The sequence below is a fragment of the Marmota flaviventris genome, chromosome 2, assembly GCF_047511675.1.
Source record: "Marmota flaviventris isolate mMarFla1 chromosome 2, mMarFla1.hap1, whole genome shotgun sequence".
NCBI classification, from domain to species: Eukaryota; Metazoa; Chordata; class Mammalia; order Rodentia; family Sciuridae; genus Marmota; species Marmota flaviventris.
The window spans coordinates 4,138,151-4,155,820 of record NC_092499.1 but is presented as its reverse complement, the minus strand read 5'-3'; the positions used below and the strand labels follow the sequence as shown (position 1 = coordinate 4,155,820).

The window sequence follows — 17,670 nt, the reverse complement described above, 5'->3', positions numbered from 1 at the left end:
AGTGACATTCTGATAACATGCCTTTTCCTGGTTTCAATTTAGATAAGAGAAGTGTGGAATACTTATGAACTCGACTTGGTCAACTATCAGAACAAGTGTCGCCTGATTCGAGGGTGGGATGACCTATTCAACAAGGTCAAGGAGCACATCAACAGTGTGTCTGCCATGAAACTCTCTCCATATTACAAGGTATGGTTGCTGGGGAGACCTGCTCCCTGGGCAGAGCTCTGTGCCTCCATTGCTGTACTTCTGCACTGACGAGGTGCCTGCTTTTTAAAACATCAGTCAGATGGCTTTTCTGGGATCCCAGTCTTCATTTTTCAGTGAGTTTTCTCAGATCCATGAGTGAAAAGCTCAGCAGATGAGCTTTGCCCTTTTGTGTACCTGCTAGGTTTTCGAAGAGGATGCCCTGAGCTGGGAAGACAAGTTGAACCGGATCATGGCTCTCTTCGACGTGTGGATTGATGTGCAGAGGCGATGGGTCTACCTGGAAGGCATCTTCACAGGCAGCGCGGACATCAAACACCTGTTACCCGTGGAAACCCAGCGTTTCCAGAGGTATGACCTCTAACTGGGGCCAGGTGTTGGTAGTTTTTGCTGGAAAGCACCCTCCATAGAGGCTGACACACGTGTTGTCTTTTAACTTTGTCCATAGCATCAGCACGGAATTCTTGGCGCTGATGAAAAAAGTGTCCAAGTCTCCCCTTGTTATGGATGTTCTGAACATCCAGGGAGTGCAGCGTTCTCTGGAAAGGCTGGCAGACCTGCTAGGAAAGATCCAGAAAGCACTGGGAGAGTACCTGGAAAGAGAGCGATCCTCTTTCCCCAGGTAAGGTGCTTGCTTTGACTCAGACTGAAATGGAGTGGGTTTCAGTTGTGCTTTTCCTTCTGGGCTTGAGTGTTGTCAGTTTTGTTAGCCAGTAGTCCTCGAATGAACACCGTTCAGCTCACATGCAGTGACTTCTAGTGGCACTCTCAATCCAGTGTCTTCCTCGGCTCTGTCAGGCTTCACAGGGTGGCTCTCATTTCCCCTCAGGGCAGCTTGCGTCCCTCCGAGGACTCTAATTGTTTCTAAGTGGTGGTTCTTTTTTATGAACAATTTTCTTACAATGACTAGAGCAGATTTTTTTTTAAAAAATGACTTGATGAAGTAAGGGTAAATGGCATTGAATTATTTCTTAAATCTTACTGAATAAATGCATATATCTTTTGCTGAGGGCTAAAAGAAGTTGGGATATAATCTGAATTCAAGGTGGAGATTTTTCTACTAGTAGCCACATCTTCTTTGTCTTCCTACAATTTGAAACTTTTCCTAACTTTTGTACAAATAATAATAGCCACTTAAATGCTATTTAATTTTAGGTTCTATTTTGTGGGTGATGAAGATTTGCTTGAAATCATTGGAAATAGCAAGAATGTAGCTAAACTACAGAAACACTTTAAGAAGATGTTTGCTGGAGTTTCAAGCATCATCCTCAATGAAGATAACTCTGTGGTCCTGGGCATTTCATCCCGAGAAGGAGAAGAGGTAGGACAATCTACATTTCAGATTTAGAAAACTGCTTTCATATCTTTGCACATCCTAATTCATATTTTTTCTTTTTAATTTCAGGTTATGTTTAAAACTCCTGTGTCCATCACAGAACATCCCAAAATCAATGAGTGGCTCACACTGGTGGAAAAGGAAATGAGAGTCACCCTGGCTAAACTTCTTGCTGAATCTGTTACAGAAGTAGAGATTTTTGGTAAAGCAACATCAATTGATCCAAATACCTACATCACATGGATTGATAAGTATCAGGTAAACTATGGATGAAAGCACTGCCTGACTTTACAGGTGACCCTTTGGAAGCCAGAGGCTGGGGTGGGAGGATCCCTTGAGCCCATAAACTCTGCCAGCCTGAGCAAAAGCAAGACCTTCTCTCAAAAACACAAACCGAGGGCTGGGGTTGTGGCTCAGCGGCAGAGCATTCACCTTGCACGTGCGGGGCCCTGGGTTTGATCCTCAGCACCACATAAAAATAAAACAAAGGTATTGTGTCTAACTACAAATAAAAAAAAAATATTTAAAAAAAAAAAAAACTGACCCTGTGGACCTGTGTCCTGTTTCTGCCAGGCCCAGCTTGTGGTGCTGTCGGCCCAGATTGCCTGGTCTGAAAACGTGGAGAGTGCCCTGAGCAACGTTGGAGGCGGTGGGGACGCTGCACCCCTACACTCCGTGCTGAGCAACGTGGAGGCCACCCTCAATGTGCTGGCAGACTCGGTCCTCATGGAGCAGCCCCCACTCCGCAGGCGGAAGCTGGAGCACTTGGTGAGTCTCGAGCCTGGCCCTTCCTCACCTCTACGCCCTCACACCTCAACCCACGTAGGCAAAAGAGGCCACACCTAGGACACATTCCTGTCAGTGTCACAAAAAAGTGGAGGACATGTTCCTGCTCTCCGGGGGTCTTTGGCTCTGTGCTCCTGTTGAGCTGTACTCCAGGGTCAGATGACTGCAGGCAGGAGAGCATCCTGGCCTTGGTCAGAGTCTGTCACTCCTCCTCATGTCCTCTTAGAAGTGGCCAAGACAGTGCTGGGCGCCTCAGTGTGGGAGCTCTCAGGCTCCAAGCCCAGCCCAGGTGGGCCCTACTCTTGGGCAGACATGAGAAAGCCGCTCCCCTGCCCCATGTTATGCCAGTTGCAGTTTTTATGTATCGGCATGGGTGCTGTTGTTTGTTGTTTCTTTGTTTTGCTCTATCTCTCAATTCTGTGTCACAAGAGGTTTTGCTATTGTCTCTGGAGGTGAACTTGAGTTTTTTTGTATTTACCGAGAGCCACTATAACTGGACATAGAATCCCAATTTAAATTTAGCAAATAATCCAGAGAATGCTTGGTTTGAGTGTTACTTTATCTTATGCCAAACGTTTATTTCCTCAGATAACAGAGTTGGTTCACCAGAGAGATGTCACCAGGTCTTTGATAAAAAGCAAGATTGACAACGCCAAATCTTTTGAATGGCTCAGCCAGATGCGATTTTACTTTGACCCTAAGCAAACCGATGTGTTACAGCAGTTGTCAATTCAAATGGCAAATGCCAAATTTAACTATGGCTTTGAGTACCTGGGTGTTCAGGACAAGCTGGTCCAGACCCCTCTCACTGATCGCTGCTACTTGACGATGACACAAGCCTTGGAGGCCAGGCTGGGGGGTTCCCCATTTGGTAAGTTACTCCATAAACCTGGATAGAAAGAATCATGTGGTAGACATAATTTTAAAAGGCTAAGCTAGGGATTTGGATATATTTCTTAATTACACAGTTGGTACATTCTGAAAACTTAAATTTGTTTGCCTTTGTTGTATCTGCTTTTACTTTTAAAGTGAATTGCTTTGCCAGGCATGGTGGCACACACCTATAACCCCAGCAATTTGGGAGGCTGAGGCAAGAGAATCACAAATTCAAAGCCTGCCTAGGCAAACTTAAAAAGGGCTTGGGATGTAGCTCAGTGGTAGAAATCCCCCCAGTTCAAGCCTAATACCACCAAAACAACAACAACAAAAAGTTAGTTTTTACTCTTCTCTTAAAGTTATATTCCCATTAAGTAGCAGATTCAGGTTCTCAACTACTTTTCTTCAAATAATAGGTCCTGCTGGAACTGGGAAAACAGAGTCCGTCAAGGCTTTGGGCCATCAACTTGGGCGGTTTGTTTTAGTTTTCAACTGCGATGAAACCTTTGACTTCCAGGTAAGAAGCTTTATCAGATCCACCTAAAATCAAATGTCCTGAAGGGGTCACATGGGAACACTGAATCTGGCTTCTCAGAGCCACCAGCCTTGCAACTCAGTGTGATTTTTTTTTTATGGTTTTCCAAGTCCAATAGGGACAGGTATTATTTCAGTGTTGGAGGAATCCAACTGTGCTTTGAAATTGATTTCTAACTTCATGTTCTCAAAGTTAAATGTTTGTCATTTATCCAGAAATGCTAAGCTCCTGTGTCTGGAAATAAACATTATTATGTGTGAGAAACAAAAAGTAGTAGAACAAAAATATCTGCTTTGTCAGTGGGAGCTTTTGGGCACAGGAGGAGAACTTGGTCCACCTGCACGGTGGTCATGCTGTCTGTAGGTGCTGGCCCCTTTCCTCAGTGAGACTCGGACCTCACCCTCAACCACCTCAGTAGGCGGCTGAGACTCTGGTTTTCAGGAATTCCTGACCTGCCCAAGGCTGGACCAGTCTCCAGAGCCAGTATTCTATGTAAAGCCCACGCTGAGACCAGGATGTCTTGGGTACCACTACCATGGGCCGCACGGCCTAGCCAATAGGGGCCATTCTTCTCACCAAGATCGAGGCTCTGGCAGCTTTAGCTCCTGGCGAGGCCCCTCCTGGTGTGCAGACAGACACCCTCCCAGTGGAACCTCAGTCTTTCCTCTGGTGCACACAGAAAGAGAGTTTACGTATCTCCATCCTCTTATGAGAACGGCAGTCCTAACTGGGCACAGTGGCACATGTGTGTAATCCCAGCAACTCAGGAGGCTGAGGCAGGAGGAGGGCAAGTTTGAGACCAGCCTGGGAACTTAGTGAGACCCTGTCTCAAAATTAAAGGCTAAGTGGTAGAGCATCCCTGAGTTCAGTCACCAATATCACAAAAATTAACTACTTCCAGACAGCCTGAGTCTCTGAGTACAGCCACACTGGGGTGTACTGGGCAGTCCCTGGCAGAAGTTTCACCTTCTCTCTTGCCCTCCATTTCAGGCAATGGGACGGATCTTTGTGGGGCTTTGCCAGGTGGGCGCCTGGGGCTGCTTTGACGAGTTTAACCGCCTGGAGGAGCGAATGCTCTCCGCCGTGTCCCAGCAGGTGCAGTGCATCCAGGAAGCACTGCGGGAGCACTCCAACCCCAACTATGACAAGAGTAAGACGCCTCCTTTTAAAAACCACTCTTGAGCAGGTAGAGGGAATTCTGACGTGAGCTGATCTGGGCGTGAAAACGCCGTTCAGGCCCTGTCGTGCACCGAGGCCAGAGACCAAGGGGACAGAGCCGTGGCTCTGTGTCAGTGGCTCGTGGCCACTGCTGGAGCTGGGCACACTTCACCCACACTTATGCCCTGCAGCAGGGCTTCCTCTGCCAGGCCAGGGCCTGAACTTTCCCACACGGCATTTGCCACAGGAGCCCTCGGTTCGCCCCCTGCCCACATCCCAGGGAGCCAGGCCCCCAGCTCCTGTGGGCCCACGTTGTGCCATCTGATCTGCCATCAGGCCCACTGTCAGGGTCAGATGTTGAAAGAAACATGTCAAAATTGGGTGGGCGTGAGTTTCCCTACCGAGGTCCACAGGCTGTTTTGTTTCCTGTTATTCAACAATAGTGGTAACTTGTCTTACAGAGAATTCCCAGACCTCCTAAATAACACACAGGAGTGTCAAAGCGGTCCTTACGTCTGTGTCAATACTCATGAATAAACAATCCTGAGTGGTTCGGGGGTAGGAAGAGGGGCTGGGTTGTGTGTACTACTCGAGGGCCCTAGGAAGAGGTGGTCCTCGTGCTGTAGCCACCAGGCATGCGAGAGCATGGACACATTCCCTTCTGTACTGCATTTCCATTCCTAAGCTGTCCTGTTGCCACTGGTGTCATGGTGCACGAACAGGCCAGGAGCTCCCTGCCTTGGGTGTCTGCATGCCACTCCTGTGTGCCTGGCGTGTACAAATAGGTCTCCCTGAGGACCAGTGGGCTGCCGTGGGGAAGCCAGAGCAGCCCTTCTCCAAGCCTGCATCTGGCTCCCCAGGATGCTGGGCTTTGGGCTCGGAGGCCCCAGCAGAATGGGTGCCCTGTCATCTTAGGGACTGTTTTGCAGTGCTGGGGACCTGCCCATTTTTAGAGAACTTTCCACAGGTTTTTCCGTGTTAAAAGTGTTAATGGCATCATCTGATTCCAGCCTCTGCCCCCATCACTTGTGAGCTGCTGAACAAGCAAGTCAAGGTGAGCCCGGACATGGCCATCTTCATCACCATGAACCCTGGCTACGCAGGCCGCTCCAACCTCCCCGACAACCTCAAGAAGCTGTTCCGGAGCTTGGCCATGACCAAGCCTGACCGGCAGCTGATTGCCCAGGTCATGCTGTACTCACAGGGCTTCCGCACCGCCGAAGTTCTCGCCAACAAAATTGTCCCGTTCTTTAAGTGAGTAGCCCAGAGATCCACACACACGTTCCAGCCTGTGCCCACGTAGCCCTGGAATTTCTGTCTGTATTTGTGGCATATCTTTAAAGTATTTGCCTCTGATTCCCTGGCCCTTAATACTGTCATTGCTTGAAGTGTACTGCTTTTCAAGAAAACCTCTGTTTCTTTCTTAGATTATGCGATGAGCAGCTCTCTTCTCAGAGCCACTATGACTTTGGTCTTCGGGCTTTGAAGAGTGTGCTGGTGAGTGCAGGCAACGTGAAGAGGGAGAGAATTCAGAAGATAAAGAGGGAGAAAGAGGAACGAGGGGAAGCCGTCGATGAAGGAGAAATTGCTGAAAATCTACCTGAGCAAGAGGTTTGTACACAAATCCTTCTGACCTCTCAGACTTCGTGTCTCTTAAGTCCTGACTCGCGTGCTCTTGTGACTCACATGTCAGGATGGGTGGGGTGGACTGATTGACAGAGAGTTGAGGGAACACACTTCCCCACGCCCCTGTAACAGATCCTGATACAGAGTGTCTGTGAGACCATGGTGCCCAAGCTGGTGGCAGAGGACATCCCGCTGCTCTTCAGCCTCCTGTCGGACGTGTTCCCTGGTGTCCAGTACCACCGGGGTGAAATGACTGCCCTTCGCGAGGAGCTGAAGAAAGTGTGTCAGGAGATGTACCTGACGTACGGCGATGGAGAAGAAGTTGGTGGAATGTGGGTTGAAAAGGTACAGGGCTGTTGGCTGTGTGCTCTCAGGGTACAGGGAGGCGCTCCCCCAGGGCCTGTTCAAGATAGCAAACGTGGAAATTTCCTTTATGTGGTATGATTAATTCCCTAAAAACGTGGACAAAGACATGATTTTAATGGAAATTTGCTTAAGCCAGTAAAACTCCTACTCACGGGATTTTCCAGTACTAGTTTAACAGCTTCAGTCGCTGAGGAGTATATGACTATGTTCCGTATTGGTTTCTTCTCTTCCTCTTCGTGTTGTGTGTGCAAGTTGTATGTGTTGCCCTGAGAAACGCTGTACTGAATTAAACCATGGCTGTGGCTGGGGAGGGTCTCACGAAGAGTTGCCCAGGCAGGCATGGAACTTGGAACCCTCCTGCCTTTTTGTCCGAACAGCTGGGATTATAGGTGTGGCCGCCATCTGGCCTTGTTGTCCTTGGGGGATCTGCTGTGCGATTGTTGAGGAGCCTGGAGGACCTCCCACAATTGAGAAAGGTCCGTGTGGATGTGGTCTATATGGCTTCCTTCAGTTGAAGAACTCTAGTACTTGCCGTTAAGGATCCATATGATACATTTCTTTTTTCTTTTCTTTTTTTTTTTTTTAAGAGAGAATTTTAATATTTATTTTTTAGTTTTTTTCGGCGGACACAACATCTTTGCGGTGCTGGGATCGAACCCGGGCCGCACGCATGCCAGGCGAGCGCGCTACCGCTTGAGCCACATCCCCAGCCCCCATATGATACATTTCTTGCTCACTATCATGAGCAGTGGCTGAAGCATGTCCTGTCCTTCCCTGGGGTGGTCACGGTGCTGGTCTCTGACCCTGCAGGTTCTCCAGCTCTATCAGATCACCCAGATAAATCACGGTCTGATGATGGTGGGGCCCTCAGGAAGTGGTAAGAGCATGGCCTGGCGGGTGCTGCTGAAGGCTCTGGAGAGGCTGGAGGGAGTGGAGGGCGTGGCCCATATCATCGACCCCAAGGCCATCAGCAAAGACCACCTCTACGGAACCCTGGACCCAAACACCAGGGAGTGGACAGACGGGCTCTTCACACATGTGCTCAGGAAGTACGTTGGCTTGATCTGGTTTGCATTCCAGGGAATAGGCCCACGCACTGTTCTCAGTGTCCCCTCTAGAGGGGACTTGTTTGCCCAGCCAAGCTCTGAACAAGTTCAGCTCACTTGAGAAACCGTGGTGGGGTGAGCATTTGTAAACGGGAAAACCCCCTCCAGTCAACAGCCGTTTTAAACCCTTCCCTCTCAGGATCATAGACAATGTGCGGGGCGAGCTGCAGAAGCGCCAGTGGATCGTCTTTGATGGTGACGTGGACCCTGAGTGGGTGGAGAACCTGAACTCGGTGCTGGATGACAACAAGCTCCTGACCCTGCCTAACGGAGAGCGCCTCAGCCTGCCACCCAACGTGAGTAGCCTTCCTGGGCACAGCTGCAGGGCGCACACCCCAAGGTGCAGCTGTGGGCAGCAGGCTGTACGTGAGGTGTGCCTGTGTGCAGAGTTAGAGGCCAGCTGCAGCTCGAGAGTAGGGAATGGAGAGCTCCTGGAGTGACCTGGAAGCCCTGTGCGGCTTCACTGCAGTTTATGGGCCTCACTCTTCTGTTTTGTTAGTTATCTTCCACGATGCCTAGTTCTACATTCAGCCTTGTCGTAGGTACATGTGGGGTTCAGTACTGTCTGCTCCGCTGTCCATTGAGGGCTTGGAACTTGGCCCTTCCCGATAAGCTGCTGAGAAGGTGTACCATGGCTGTCACTAGGGGTGGTGTGGAGGAGTCTGCTAAAGGGACAGATGAGGGTGTGAGGGACTGCATCCAGGCTGACTTCACAGTGTACGGCCTTAGTCCTTACAGAGAGGCTCAGGACTGGTGTGGTCATCCTCCCTAAGCCAGGCCATGCGGCCTTGGCTCAGTCTGTGTGCACTGTCCTGATGTGACAGAGGTTGGTCTTCTGTAAGGCCACTTAGCGCTGGGCTCAAGGCTCTGAAACTAGGTGCCTGATCAGAATCTCAACCCATTTACTAGCAGTGGCGGCTGGGCAGGTCACCCAGCCCTTGTGTGCATGGAGGTAGTGACATTCCTGCCTCCTGGTCTGTGTGGGCCAACATCTGGGTGGGATGAGCGCCTAGTGCCTGCTCACTGTGCACGGCACCCCTGGGGAATCACTGCCTCTTTTCCACCAAGAGCTCCTGGACAGGGAGTCGTAGGTATTGTGGTCTGATCTGCCCTTTCCCCTCCCAGTTTTTTGTGGAGAGAAGGTTGGGTGTGAATCATGGCAGTGTGAATTGTAGGTAGACATTTTTAAAGTAAGTGAAGAAAAATAAATCATCTGGTTCAGTTTCTGTGTGGGTAAAAAAATTATGATGTCCGTATTTCCACCACATGTGTCCTTAAATCTGCTTCACCTTGTCTCTGAAGGTGCGAATCATGTTTGAGGTTCAGGACCTGAAGTACGCGACCCTGGCCACTGTGTCGCGCTGCGGCATGGTCTGGTTCAGCGAGGACGTGCTGAGCACGGACATGATCTTCAACAACTTCCTGGCCCGCTTGCGCAGCATCCCTCTGGATGAAGGGGAGGACGAGGCGCAGCGTCGGCGCAAGGGCAAAGAGGATGAGGGGGAGGAGGCTGCCTCCCCCATGCTGCAGGTAAAGGGCTGCACGCCCCAGCTCCACTCGGGCCGCAGGTTGGTTGGGGGTGGTGACCTCGGGGCACAGTGAGGTAGGTGGTCGCTCCCAGTGCTTCCACTCAAGCCAGGCACACTTATGCAGAATCAGGTCTGTCTTACACCAGCTTCTGAAGAAGCCCCTCTGTATCAGCTGCAAAAACTAAAAGATGTTTAGGGAGAAGCTAAAGACCCTTCAGTTTTCCTCTTTTCTCTGCACATTGTGGAAAGACTGCCCCTTTCCATGTCCAGTGGTGAAAACCACGTTTCCAGGAAGCAGGGCTTTGGGAACTGCTGGTGCCAAGGAATGCATGCTGGTCATGGGCATGTCCCCAAAGTCATGTGACCCTCTCCCAGGGCCCAGGTTACAGGTGAAACTCCCAGCAACTTGAGCTGGTGGCCAAGCTTCCTTCCCCCTCCTGCAGATCCAGAGGGACGCGGCGACCATCATGCAGCCCTACTTCACCTCCAATGGCCTGGTCACCAAGGCACTGGAGCACGCCTTCCAGCTCGAGCACATCATGGACCTGACCCGCCTACGCTGCCTGGGCTCGCTCTTCTCCATGCTGCACCAGGCCTGCCGCAACGTGGCGCAGTACAACGCCAACCACCCCGACTTCCCTATGCAGATCGAGCAGCTGGAGCGCTACATCCAGGTGGGGGGCAGGTCACAATGGCTGGAGGGCCCCAGCCCAAAACATTGCCTCTCGGGTGCGTTGTTTCCAGGCCAGGATCAGGCTTCCATGAGGGCTGGGAAGTGTCTGCGCCGTGGTCCTAGGAGGTATCGCGGTTAACTGTGCTCGCAGCGCCTATCTTTCTGTGCTGTCATTAATGAAGGTTTAATTCTTTCCATAGCGATACCTGGTGTATGCCATTCTCTGGTCCTTGTCTGGAGACAGCCGACTGAAAATGAGAGCAGAGCTGGGTGAATACATCAGGAGAATCACAACCGTGCCCCTGCCCACGGCGCCCAACATACCCATCATTGATTATGAGGTAAGCGAAGGAGATTTCCCTGCATTCTTGCTGCGTGGGCTCAGTCCATCCCTGAACAGCCTGCATGGGTTTCATGTCACCTTGTCATGGCATACAAGCACTTTATCCTCTCAGTGTCACCAGGTACAAAGGAGTGCAGGTTAACATGGTCCTTTTTTCCTTTTTTTTTTTTTTTGGTACCAGGGATTGAACCCAGAGGCACTTAACCACTGAGCCACATTCCCAACCTTTTTCATTTTGAGACAGCATCCCACTAAGTTACTTACTACCTTGCTGAGTTGCTGAGGCTGGCCTTGAACTTGTCCCTATTTTGAGCGTTCTGCTTTTGTAAAAGTGGGCAGTCTTATTGGGAAAAGGTATGCTGGCTGCGGAGTGACTTGCACCCCTGTCCCTGTACAGGTGTCCATCAGTGGAGAGTGGTCCCCATGGCAGGCTAAGGTGCCTCAGATCGAAGTGGAGACACACAAGGTGGCGGCCCCTGACGTCGTCGTGCCAACTCTGGACACTGTCCGTCATGAGGCCCTCCTCTACACTTGGCTGGCCGAACATAAGCCACTGGTCCTTTGTGGCCCTCCCGGGTCTGGCAAGACCATGACACTCTTCAGTGCCCTCCGGGCCTTGCCTGACATGGAGGTATTACACCAGGAGGCGGGCACCAAGAGTTGTAGGGGCTGGGATGTGGGCGCGGTCACATGATCTCATTTGTCCTCCCTTCCAAAGGTTGTGGGCCTTAACTTCTCCAGCGCTACCACTCCAGAGCTCCTGCTGAAGACGTTCGACCACTACTGCGAGTACAGGCGCACACCCAATGGGGTCGTTCTGGCTCCTGTGCAGCTTGGAAAGTGGCTGGTACTGTTCTGTGACGAAATCAACTTGCCAGATATGGATAAATACGGGACACAGAGAGTCATATCCTTCATCAGACAGGTCTGTCCCCACCCATGGCCCCTCTTCCCCTCTGCATTTCTGCTTCGCATGCTGCTCTGACATATTTCATGCCCTTTCCTCAGATGGTGGAGCATGGAGGCTTTTACCGCACCTCAGATCAAACATGGGTGAAGCTGGAGAGAATCCAGTTTGTGGGGGCTTGTAATCCACCCACCGACCCTGGAAGAAAGCCCCTCTCGCACAGGTAACGCCACTCTGGCTGCTTGCACACCAGTTCCTGGAGGCCCATAAACGTGGCCCGACAAAACTTTGGCTTGGATTGTAAAGGTGACAAGGTGGCTTGCCACAGGCTTCCTCTAGGTCTCTGGCTCTGTGCTGGAGCTGCTGGAGGCATGGTACAGAGGCAGTCACCAGGACTGGGCTACAGCTCGGTGGTGGGGCCCTTGCCTAGTGCATGCACAGCCTGGGTTCAGCCCCCAACACCCCACAAAAAACTGCTTCGACCTGGGTGGTGACGAGCTGCCCTACACCATCTGTAGGACAAAGGCAAGGCTGAAATCAGCCTGAATTTTCCATCTTGGCTTGATTCTTTGTAAATCTTTTGTGCCAACCGGGGTGTGTTGGACCCCAACCCAAGCAGCATGCGCCCTGCCTCAGTCACCTGCCACTCGAGCAGAGGTGCTGAGCCTCGCCTTCCCTGCGCAGGTTCTTACGGCACGTGCCTGTCGTGTATGTGGATTACCCGGGGCCTGCCTCCCTGACGCAGATCTATGGCACCTTCAACCGCGCCATGCTGAGGCTCATCCCTTCCCTGCGGACCTACGCGGAGCCACTCACTGCTGCCATGGTAGAGTTCTACACCATGTCCCAGGTAGGTGGAGTCTGCTCCTCAAGTCTTTCGTAGTTGAAGAACCTGGAACAACTGGGCTTTGTTCAGAGCTCTGGGTGAGCCAGCAGACCCTGTACAAGGTCAGGCGTCAAAACCATCCTACGCAGGTACTGAGGTGGCTGACGCATTCCTGCTTGGCCCGTTGTGAAAGTGGCTGTGCCAAGGTTTCTGGAAGGGTCTGTCCACTTTTAACCACACATTCACCAGATGCTCTTGACACGGACCACTACACTCGACACCAGCTGCACCTGCCCCTCTACTTCCCACTCTTGTCCACATTAAAAAATAGTTGTTGGGGCTGAGATTGTGGCTCAGTGGTAGAGCGCTCGCCTAGTACGGGCGGGACCCAGGTTCGATCCTCAGCACCACATAAAAATAAAGGCATTATGTTGTGTCCATCTACACCTAAAAAACATATATATATTAAAAAAAAAAAAAAAATAGTTGTTGCTGGGAGCAGTGGTGGCGCACGCCAGTAATCCCAGAAGCTTAGGAGGCTGAGGCAGGAGGATAGTGAGTTCAAAGCCAGCCTCAGCAAAAGTGAGGCACTAAGTGACTCAGTGAGACCCTGTCTCTAAGTAAAATACAAAATAGGGCTGGGGATGTGGCTCAGTGGTTGAGTGCCCCTGAGTTTAATCCCCAGTACCAAAAAAAAAAAAAAAGTCAAGAAAAGGTCTTTGCCCCTTTAACAAGAGGTGGTTTTTATGGTCTGCATTTGCACGTCTGTTAAGCCTTCCCCGGCTGCCCTTTAACAAGTGGTGACTGGCCACATGGTTTCCATTGGTGTGTCTGTCTTGCTCTTGGTGCCCTCTGGTTCTGGTTCTGGTTTTGGCAGTACAGGGGTTTCCACCAGGGGTGTTTTATCACTAAGCTGCGTCCCCTACCCTTGTTTTATTCTGGGACAGGGTCTTACTTATGTTGCTGTGGCTGGCTTCCAGCTTGCAGTCCTCCTGCCTCAGCTCCCGAGGTGCTGGCTGATGGGTGGGTGCCATGTGCGTAGCTCTTCCCTTTCCTGGACTGCAAATATTTTTTTCCCAATATTTTGTTTTTTAAGTATTTTTAGAAGAATTTTGTTGTTATTTATTTTTAAAGATTTAGATCTTTAAACATGTTTTAACATAAAGTGAGAAGCTTGACTCTACCTTTATTCTGATAGTGGCTTCAACTCACTGGGGTGAGTTGTAGTGCTGGGGATGGAACCCAGGATGTCACAGGTGTTGGTCAAGCATTCTGCCATGGAGCCACATCCCCATCCCAGGTGTTCCAGCCTTAAGGTTGTTTACCAGTGCATCCTTAAGTATCCCAGGGTCTAGATCCTTTGTCTTTAATATAAAAATGTAGCCGCTTTTCCACGTCTTAAAATGCTTACATGCAACTTCCATTTCTCTCGTTCCCACAGGAGAGATTCACTCAGGATACACAACCTCACTATATCTATTCACCCCGTGAAATGACCAGGTGGGTCAGAGGTATCTTTGAAGCACTGCGGCCCCTGGAGACGCTGCCTGTTGAAGGCCTCATCCGGATTTGGGCCCATGAAGCCCTCCGTCTCTTCCAGGATAGGTAAGGGAAGCCAAGGCTCCTGTTGGTTCCGTTCTCCACTGCTTGGAGTTCTTGTGACCCTGCTTTTTTTTTTTTTTTTTTTTTTCTTTTTCTTTTTGCGGTGCTGGGGATTGAACCCAGGGCCTTGTGCATTCGAGGCAAACACTCCACCAGCTGAGCTATATCCCCAGCCCAAGCATTTATTTTTAGCAAGCTTAAAACCAGATTTGAGGCAGGAACAGTTACATGCACCAGGAACAACGATGTGCACCTGCAGTCCCAGCTACTCAGGAGACTGAGGTGGAAGGGTTGCATGAGTCCGAGTTTGAGACGAGCCTGGGAAGCAGAGGGAGAAACCTCTCCCTCATTTCTCATCTCAAAAAAAAAATTTATCTTTTTGCATTCCCAAACCAGGATTTGTATATATTTTCATTTCTTAAACTACCCTGGAATTAAATGTTTTTAGAGGAATTTTTTTTAACGTAATGGTGGTGCCATAGTTCTGAGGGTTTTCATATTAATGTCAAAATCTGCCTGGTATAGAGGCACATGCCTGTAATTCCAGCTGATAGGGAGGCTGAGGCAGGAGGATTGCAAGTTTGAGGCCAGCCTAGACAATGAGACTTATTTTTAAAATAAAAAGAGCTAAGGAGAGAGATCAGTGCCTGAGGCTCTGGGTTCCCCCAATACTGAGGGAACAAAAGGGGTGAGGAAGAAAGGAAGGGGAAAATTGAGCTTGTTTAAGCCGCCCTGAGTCCCAGAGTCCTGGGCTCCTCCCTGTGGTAACTGACCAGATGGTAAAGACTGCGCCGTGCCCCCCATACCTGGTATCTCTTGCCGGGGCCTCCAGCTGCTCCACCACATGCTGCTCTGCTACCCACAGGCTTGTGGAAGACGAGGAGCGGCGCTGGACTGATGAGAACATCGACATGGTTGCCCTGAAGCACTTTCCCAACATAGACAAGGAGAAAGCCATGAGCCGGCCCATCCTGTACAGCAACTGGCTGTCGAAGGTAACAGGCACTGTCTCACACGTACTTCCTTCCTCACCAGGCACAGGGATCCCTGCTACCCAGGAGGCCACAGCAGGAAGACCGCAAGTGCAGGGCCAGCCTGGGCAAGGTAGCAAGTCCCTATCCAGAACAGCAGTGCCAGGCTGGGGCTGGGGCTCAGTGGTAGAGCACTTGCCTAGCATGTCTGAGGCACTGAGTTCCATCCTCAGCACCGCAAATAAACAAACAAACATCCACTGACAACTAAAAAAAAATATATATATATATATATATATATATTTTAAATAGCAGTGCCCACTCTGAGGTTGGCCCCCACTGCATCCTGCCCCACAGTGGGCAGCAAGGAGCATCGGGTCTACTGCATACTGCCACAGAATCCCTCGCACCACCACGGTGCTTTCACTCTGCTCACACTGCTCGGGCAATTGTGAATGGCTGGTGTGAAAGACTCCATATGCTAATTGGAGTTGACATTTCCAGAGCAGCTATGAATTGTCTCTTTTCTCTAAAGAAGATTAACATAGCAAGCCCCTGTCTCCTGAAGACAACAGGCCCCTGAGGTCAGGGAAGGCGGGCTGGGTGGAGGCCTAACAAGCCAGAAACAGGGAGATCCATCCGAGCAGGGTCCCTGGAGCTTCACATGATTCTAGACACCAGTCCTCATCGTTTTTCATTGATAGGAAACACTTCCTGGTGGCTTTTTTCTTCCTCTTTCTCTCAAGGTCTTTTGAAGAACATTCTTCAAGGTTTATAATTTCAACCCCTACTTTGTCTCTGATTGAGTTAGGGTGGGGCATGAGCTAGGGACCCATCTTCAGTCTTTCTCTTGTGGACAGCTGTTGTCCCAGACTGTTATTGCATACTCCTTGCTCTGCAGTGTCACCCATCTCAACAGTTTCCTTTGTGCAGGGGTCTGTTCTGAGGCTCCGTCCTCTTCCCCTGCTCTGTTTGTTTCTTTCTGTGCCAACACCACCTTGTCCTCAGGGTGGCAGTACGCCTATCAGAGAGGACAGGCACCCACACCTGCTGCTCCTCCAGGAGAACTTGGCCATTCTCAGCCCTTCCTCCTGCAAAGGAAACTTGGAATTAGCTTGTCCCAAAACCACCACCACCACCACTGAGATTCTGATAGGGATTATAGTGTCTCTTTACCAATTTGCATGGAACCAGCATTTTTATAGTAGTGTTTTTCTCTCCCTGATCACAGTATATCTCTTAACATATTTAAGTCTTGACAACTTTCAATAAATTTTAGTTTTCTCTGCAGATTCAAAAATAAATACATCTAGCCAGGCACAATGGCACACACCTGTAATCCCAGCGGCCGGGGAAGCTGAGACAGGAGGATTGAGAGTTCAGAGCCATCCTCAGCAACAGTGAGGGACTAAGCAACTCAGAGAGACCCTGTCTCCAAATAAAATACAAAATAGAGCTTGGGGTGTGGCTCAGTGGTCAAGTGCCTCTGAGTTCAATCCCTGGTATGATCGATCGATAGATAGGTAGGTAAATCAATAATAGATTCAAAAAGCCAGGTACAGTGGTGTACATCTGTAATCCCAGCAATTCAGGAAACCAAGGCACAAGGATCACAAGTTTGAGGCCAGCCTGTACAACTTAGTGAGACCTTGTCTTCAAATAAACACTTAGAAAGGCTGGGAATATAGCTCAGTGCAGAGCACCCCTGGGTTCAATCCCCAGTATGATGGATAGATAGGTAGACAAGGAAAAAGGAAGAGATCTACTCAGAGTTTTGTTGCTGGGTTGTAAAAATGATTATCTTTTGCAGCATGTTTTTCAAGTTTCTTCATAGTCAAGGAAATACAGTTGACTTTGTTTTAATAACTCAGATGATTTCCTCTAAATGATTTGTATGTTAACTTTTTTATAGGATTATATCCCAGTAGACCAAGAAGAATTAAGAGATTATGTCAAAGCTAGGCTGAAAGTCTTCTATGAAGAAGAACTTGACGTTCCTCTGGTCCTGTTCAATGAGGTGCTGGACCACGTGCTCAGGATTGACAGGTGGGTCTCTCGATGGTGCCTGCCAGCTCCTTGCCTCAGTTGCTCTTGACCCAGTGTGGCATTGTACCAGGCCTCGTGCTATCCTCCCCCACCTCCACCTCAGTCCTTTCTGCCAAGCACCTTCCCCCTTGTCGTCTTTCCAAGTCCAGCTTACTTGTTCTAAACTATTATTCTGTTTTTAATTGTTGTGGATTAGGGATTGAACCCAGGGCCCCATGCATGCTAGGCTAGCACTCTCCCACTGAGCTGCATCCCTGCCCTTTTGGTTTTATTTTGAAACAGGGTCTTGCTAAGTTGCCCAGCTGCCTTGAAGTTGTGATCAGCTGGACTCTAGGCATGCACCACCACACTCAGCTGTCCTTAATTTCTGTCCCCAGAGGACCTTCACTCTTCTCCCCCCAGCACTGTAGGCTACCATCAGTTAGAGCCCTGTCAGCCTCCTGCGGATTTGGGTTCACCTGCCAGGTCTTTTGAGAGTCTGGAGGACAGGACCATGTCTTACTGATCTTTCATCCCCACTGGACCTGGCCAAACACCATTGTTCCACAAATGTTTATTGTACACATTCAAGTGTAGACATTCCAAATATCATGGACACAATCCTAAAGAAGTGTGAGGACTGAGGAGGCTGGGGCTGGGGCTACATGTTAGAGCGCTTGCCTAGCACTTGTGAGGCACCAGGTTTGATCCTCATGTAAATAAATAAGTAAAGGCATTGTGTCCATCTGCAACTAAAATATATTTAAAAAAAAAAAAAAAGAGGAATGAGGCATGGAA

At 49.9% G+C, this 17,670-nt stretch overlaps 1 protein-coding gene across 2 annotated transcripts in view; it reads left to right on the top strand.

The window, feature by feature from the left end:
* Dync1h1 (dynein cytoplasmic 1 heavy chain 1) overlaps positions 1–17,670 on the top strand; it is a 64,921-nt gene that overhangs the window by 28,625 nt on the left and 18,626 nt on the right. For both annotated transcript variants that reach the window (XM_027946647.3, XM_027946646.3), the window contains exons 21-44: positions 43–189; positions 392–558; positions 656–829; positions 1,363–1,528; positions 1,613–1,801; positions 2,117–2,311; positions 2,918–3,200; positions 3,622–3,722; positions 4,731–4,890; positions 5,909–6,152; positions 6,326–6,509; positions 6,657–6,869; positions 7,701–7,939; positions 8,136–8,292; positions 9,299–9,526; positions 9,969–10,199; positions 10,399–10,539; positions 10,939–11,172; positions 11,260–11,466; positions 11,550–11,671; positions 12,133–12,298; positions 13,716–13,879; positions 14,742–14,871; positions 16,760–16,893. In XM_027946647.3, the coding sequence (XP_027802448.3) occupies positions 43–189; positions 392–558; positions 656–829; positions 1,363–1,528; positions 1,613–1,801; positions 2,117–2,311; positions 2,918–3,200; positions 3,622–3,722; positions 4,731–4,890; positions 5,909–6,152; positions 6,326–6,509; positions 6,657–6,869; positions 7,701–7,939; positions 8,136–8,292; positions 9,299–9,526; positions 9,969–10,199; positions 10,399–10,539; positions 10,939–11,172; positions 11,260–11,466; positions 11,550–11,671; positions 12,133–12,298; positions 13,716–13,879; positions 14,742–14,871; positions 16,760–16,893 (4,376 nt within the window). The remainder of the gene's footprint in view (positions 1–42; positions 190–391; positions 559–655; positions 830–1,362; positions 1,529–1,612; positions 1,802–2,116; positions 2,312–2,917; positions 3,201–3,621; positions 3,723–4,730; positions 4,891–5,908; positions 6,153–6,325; positions 6,510–6,656; positions 6,870–7,700; positions 7,940–8,135; positions 8,293–9,298; positions 9,527–9,968; positions 10,200–10,398; positions 10,540–10,938; positions 11,173–11,259; positions 11,467–11,549; positions 11,672–12,132; positions 12,299–13,715; positions 13,880–14,741; positions 14,872–16,759; positions 16,894–17,670) is intronic.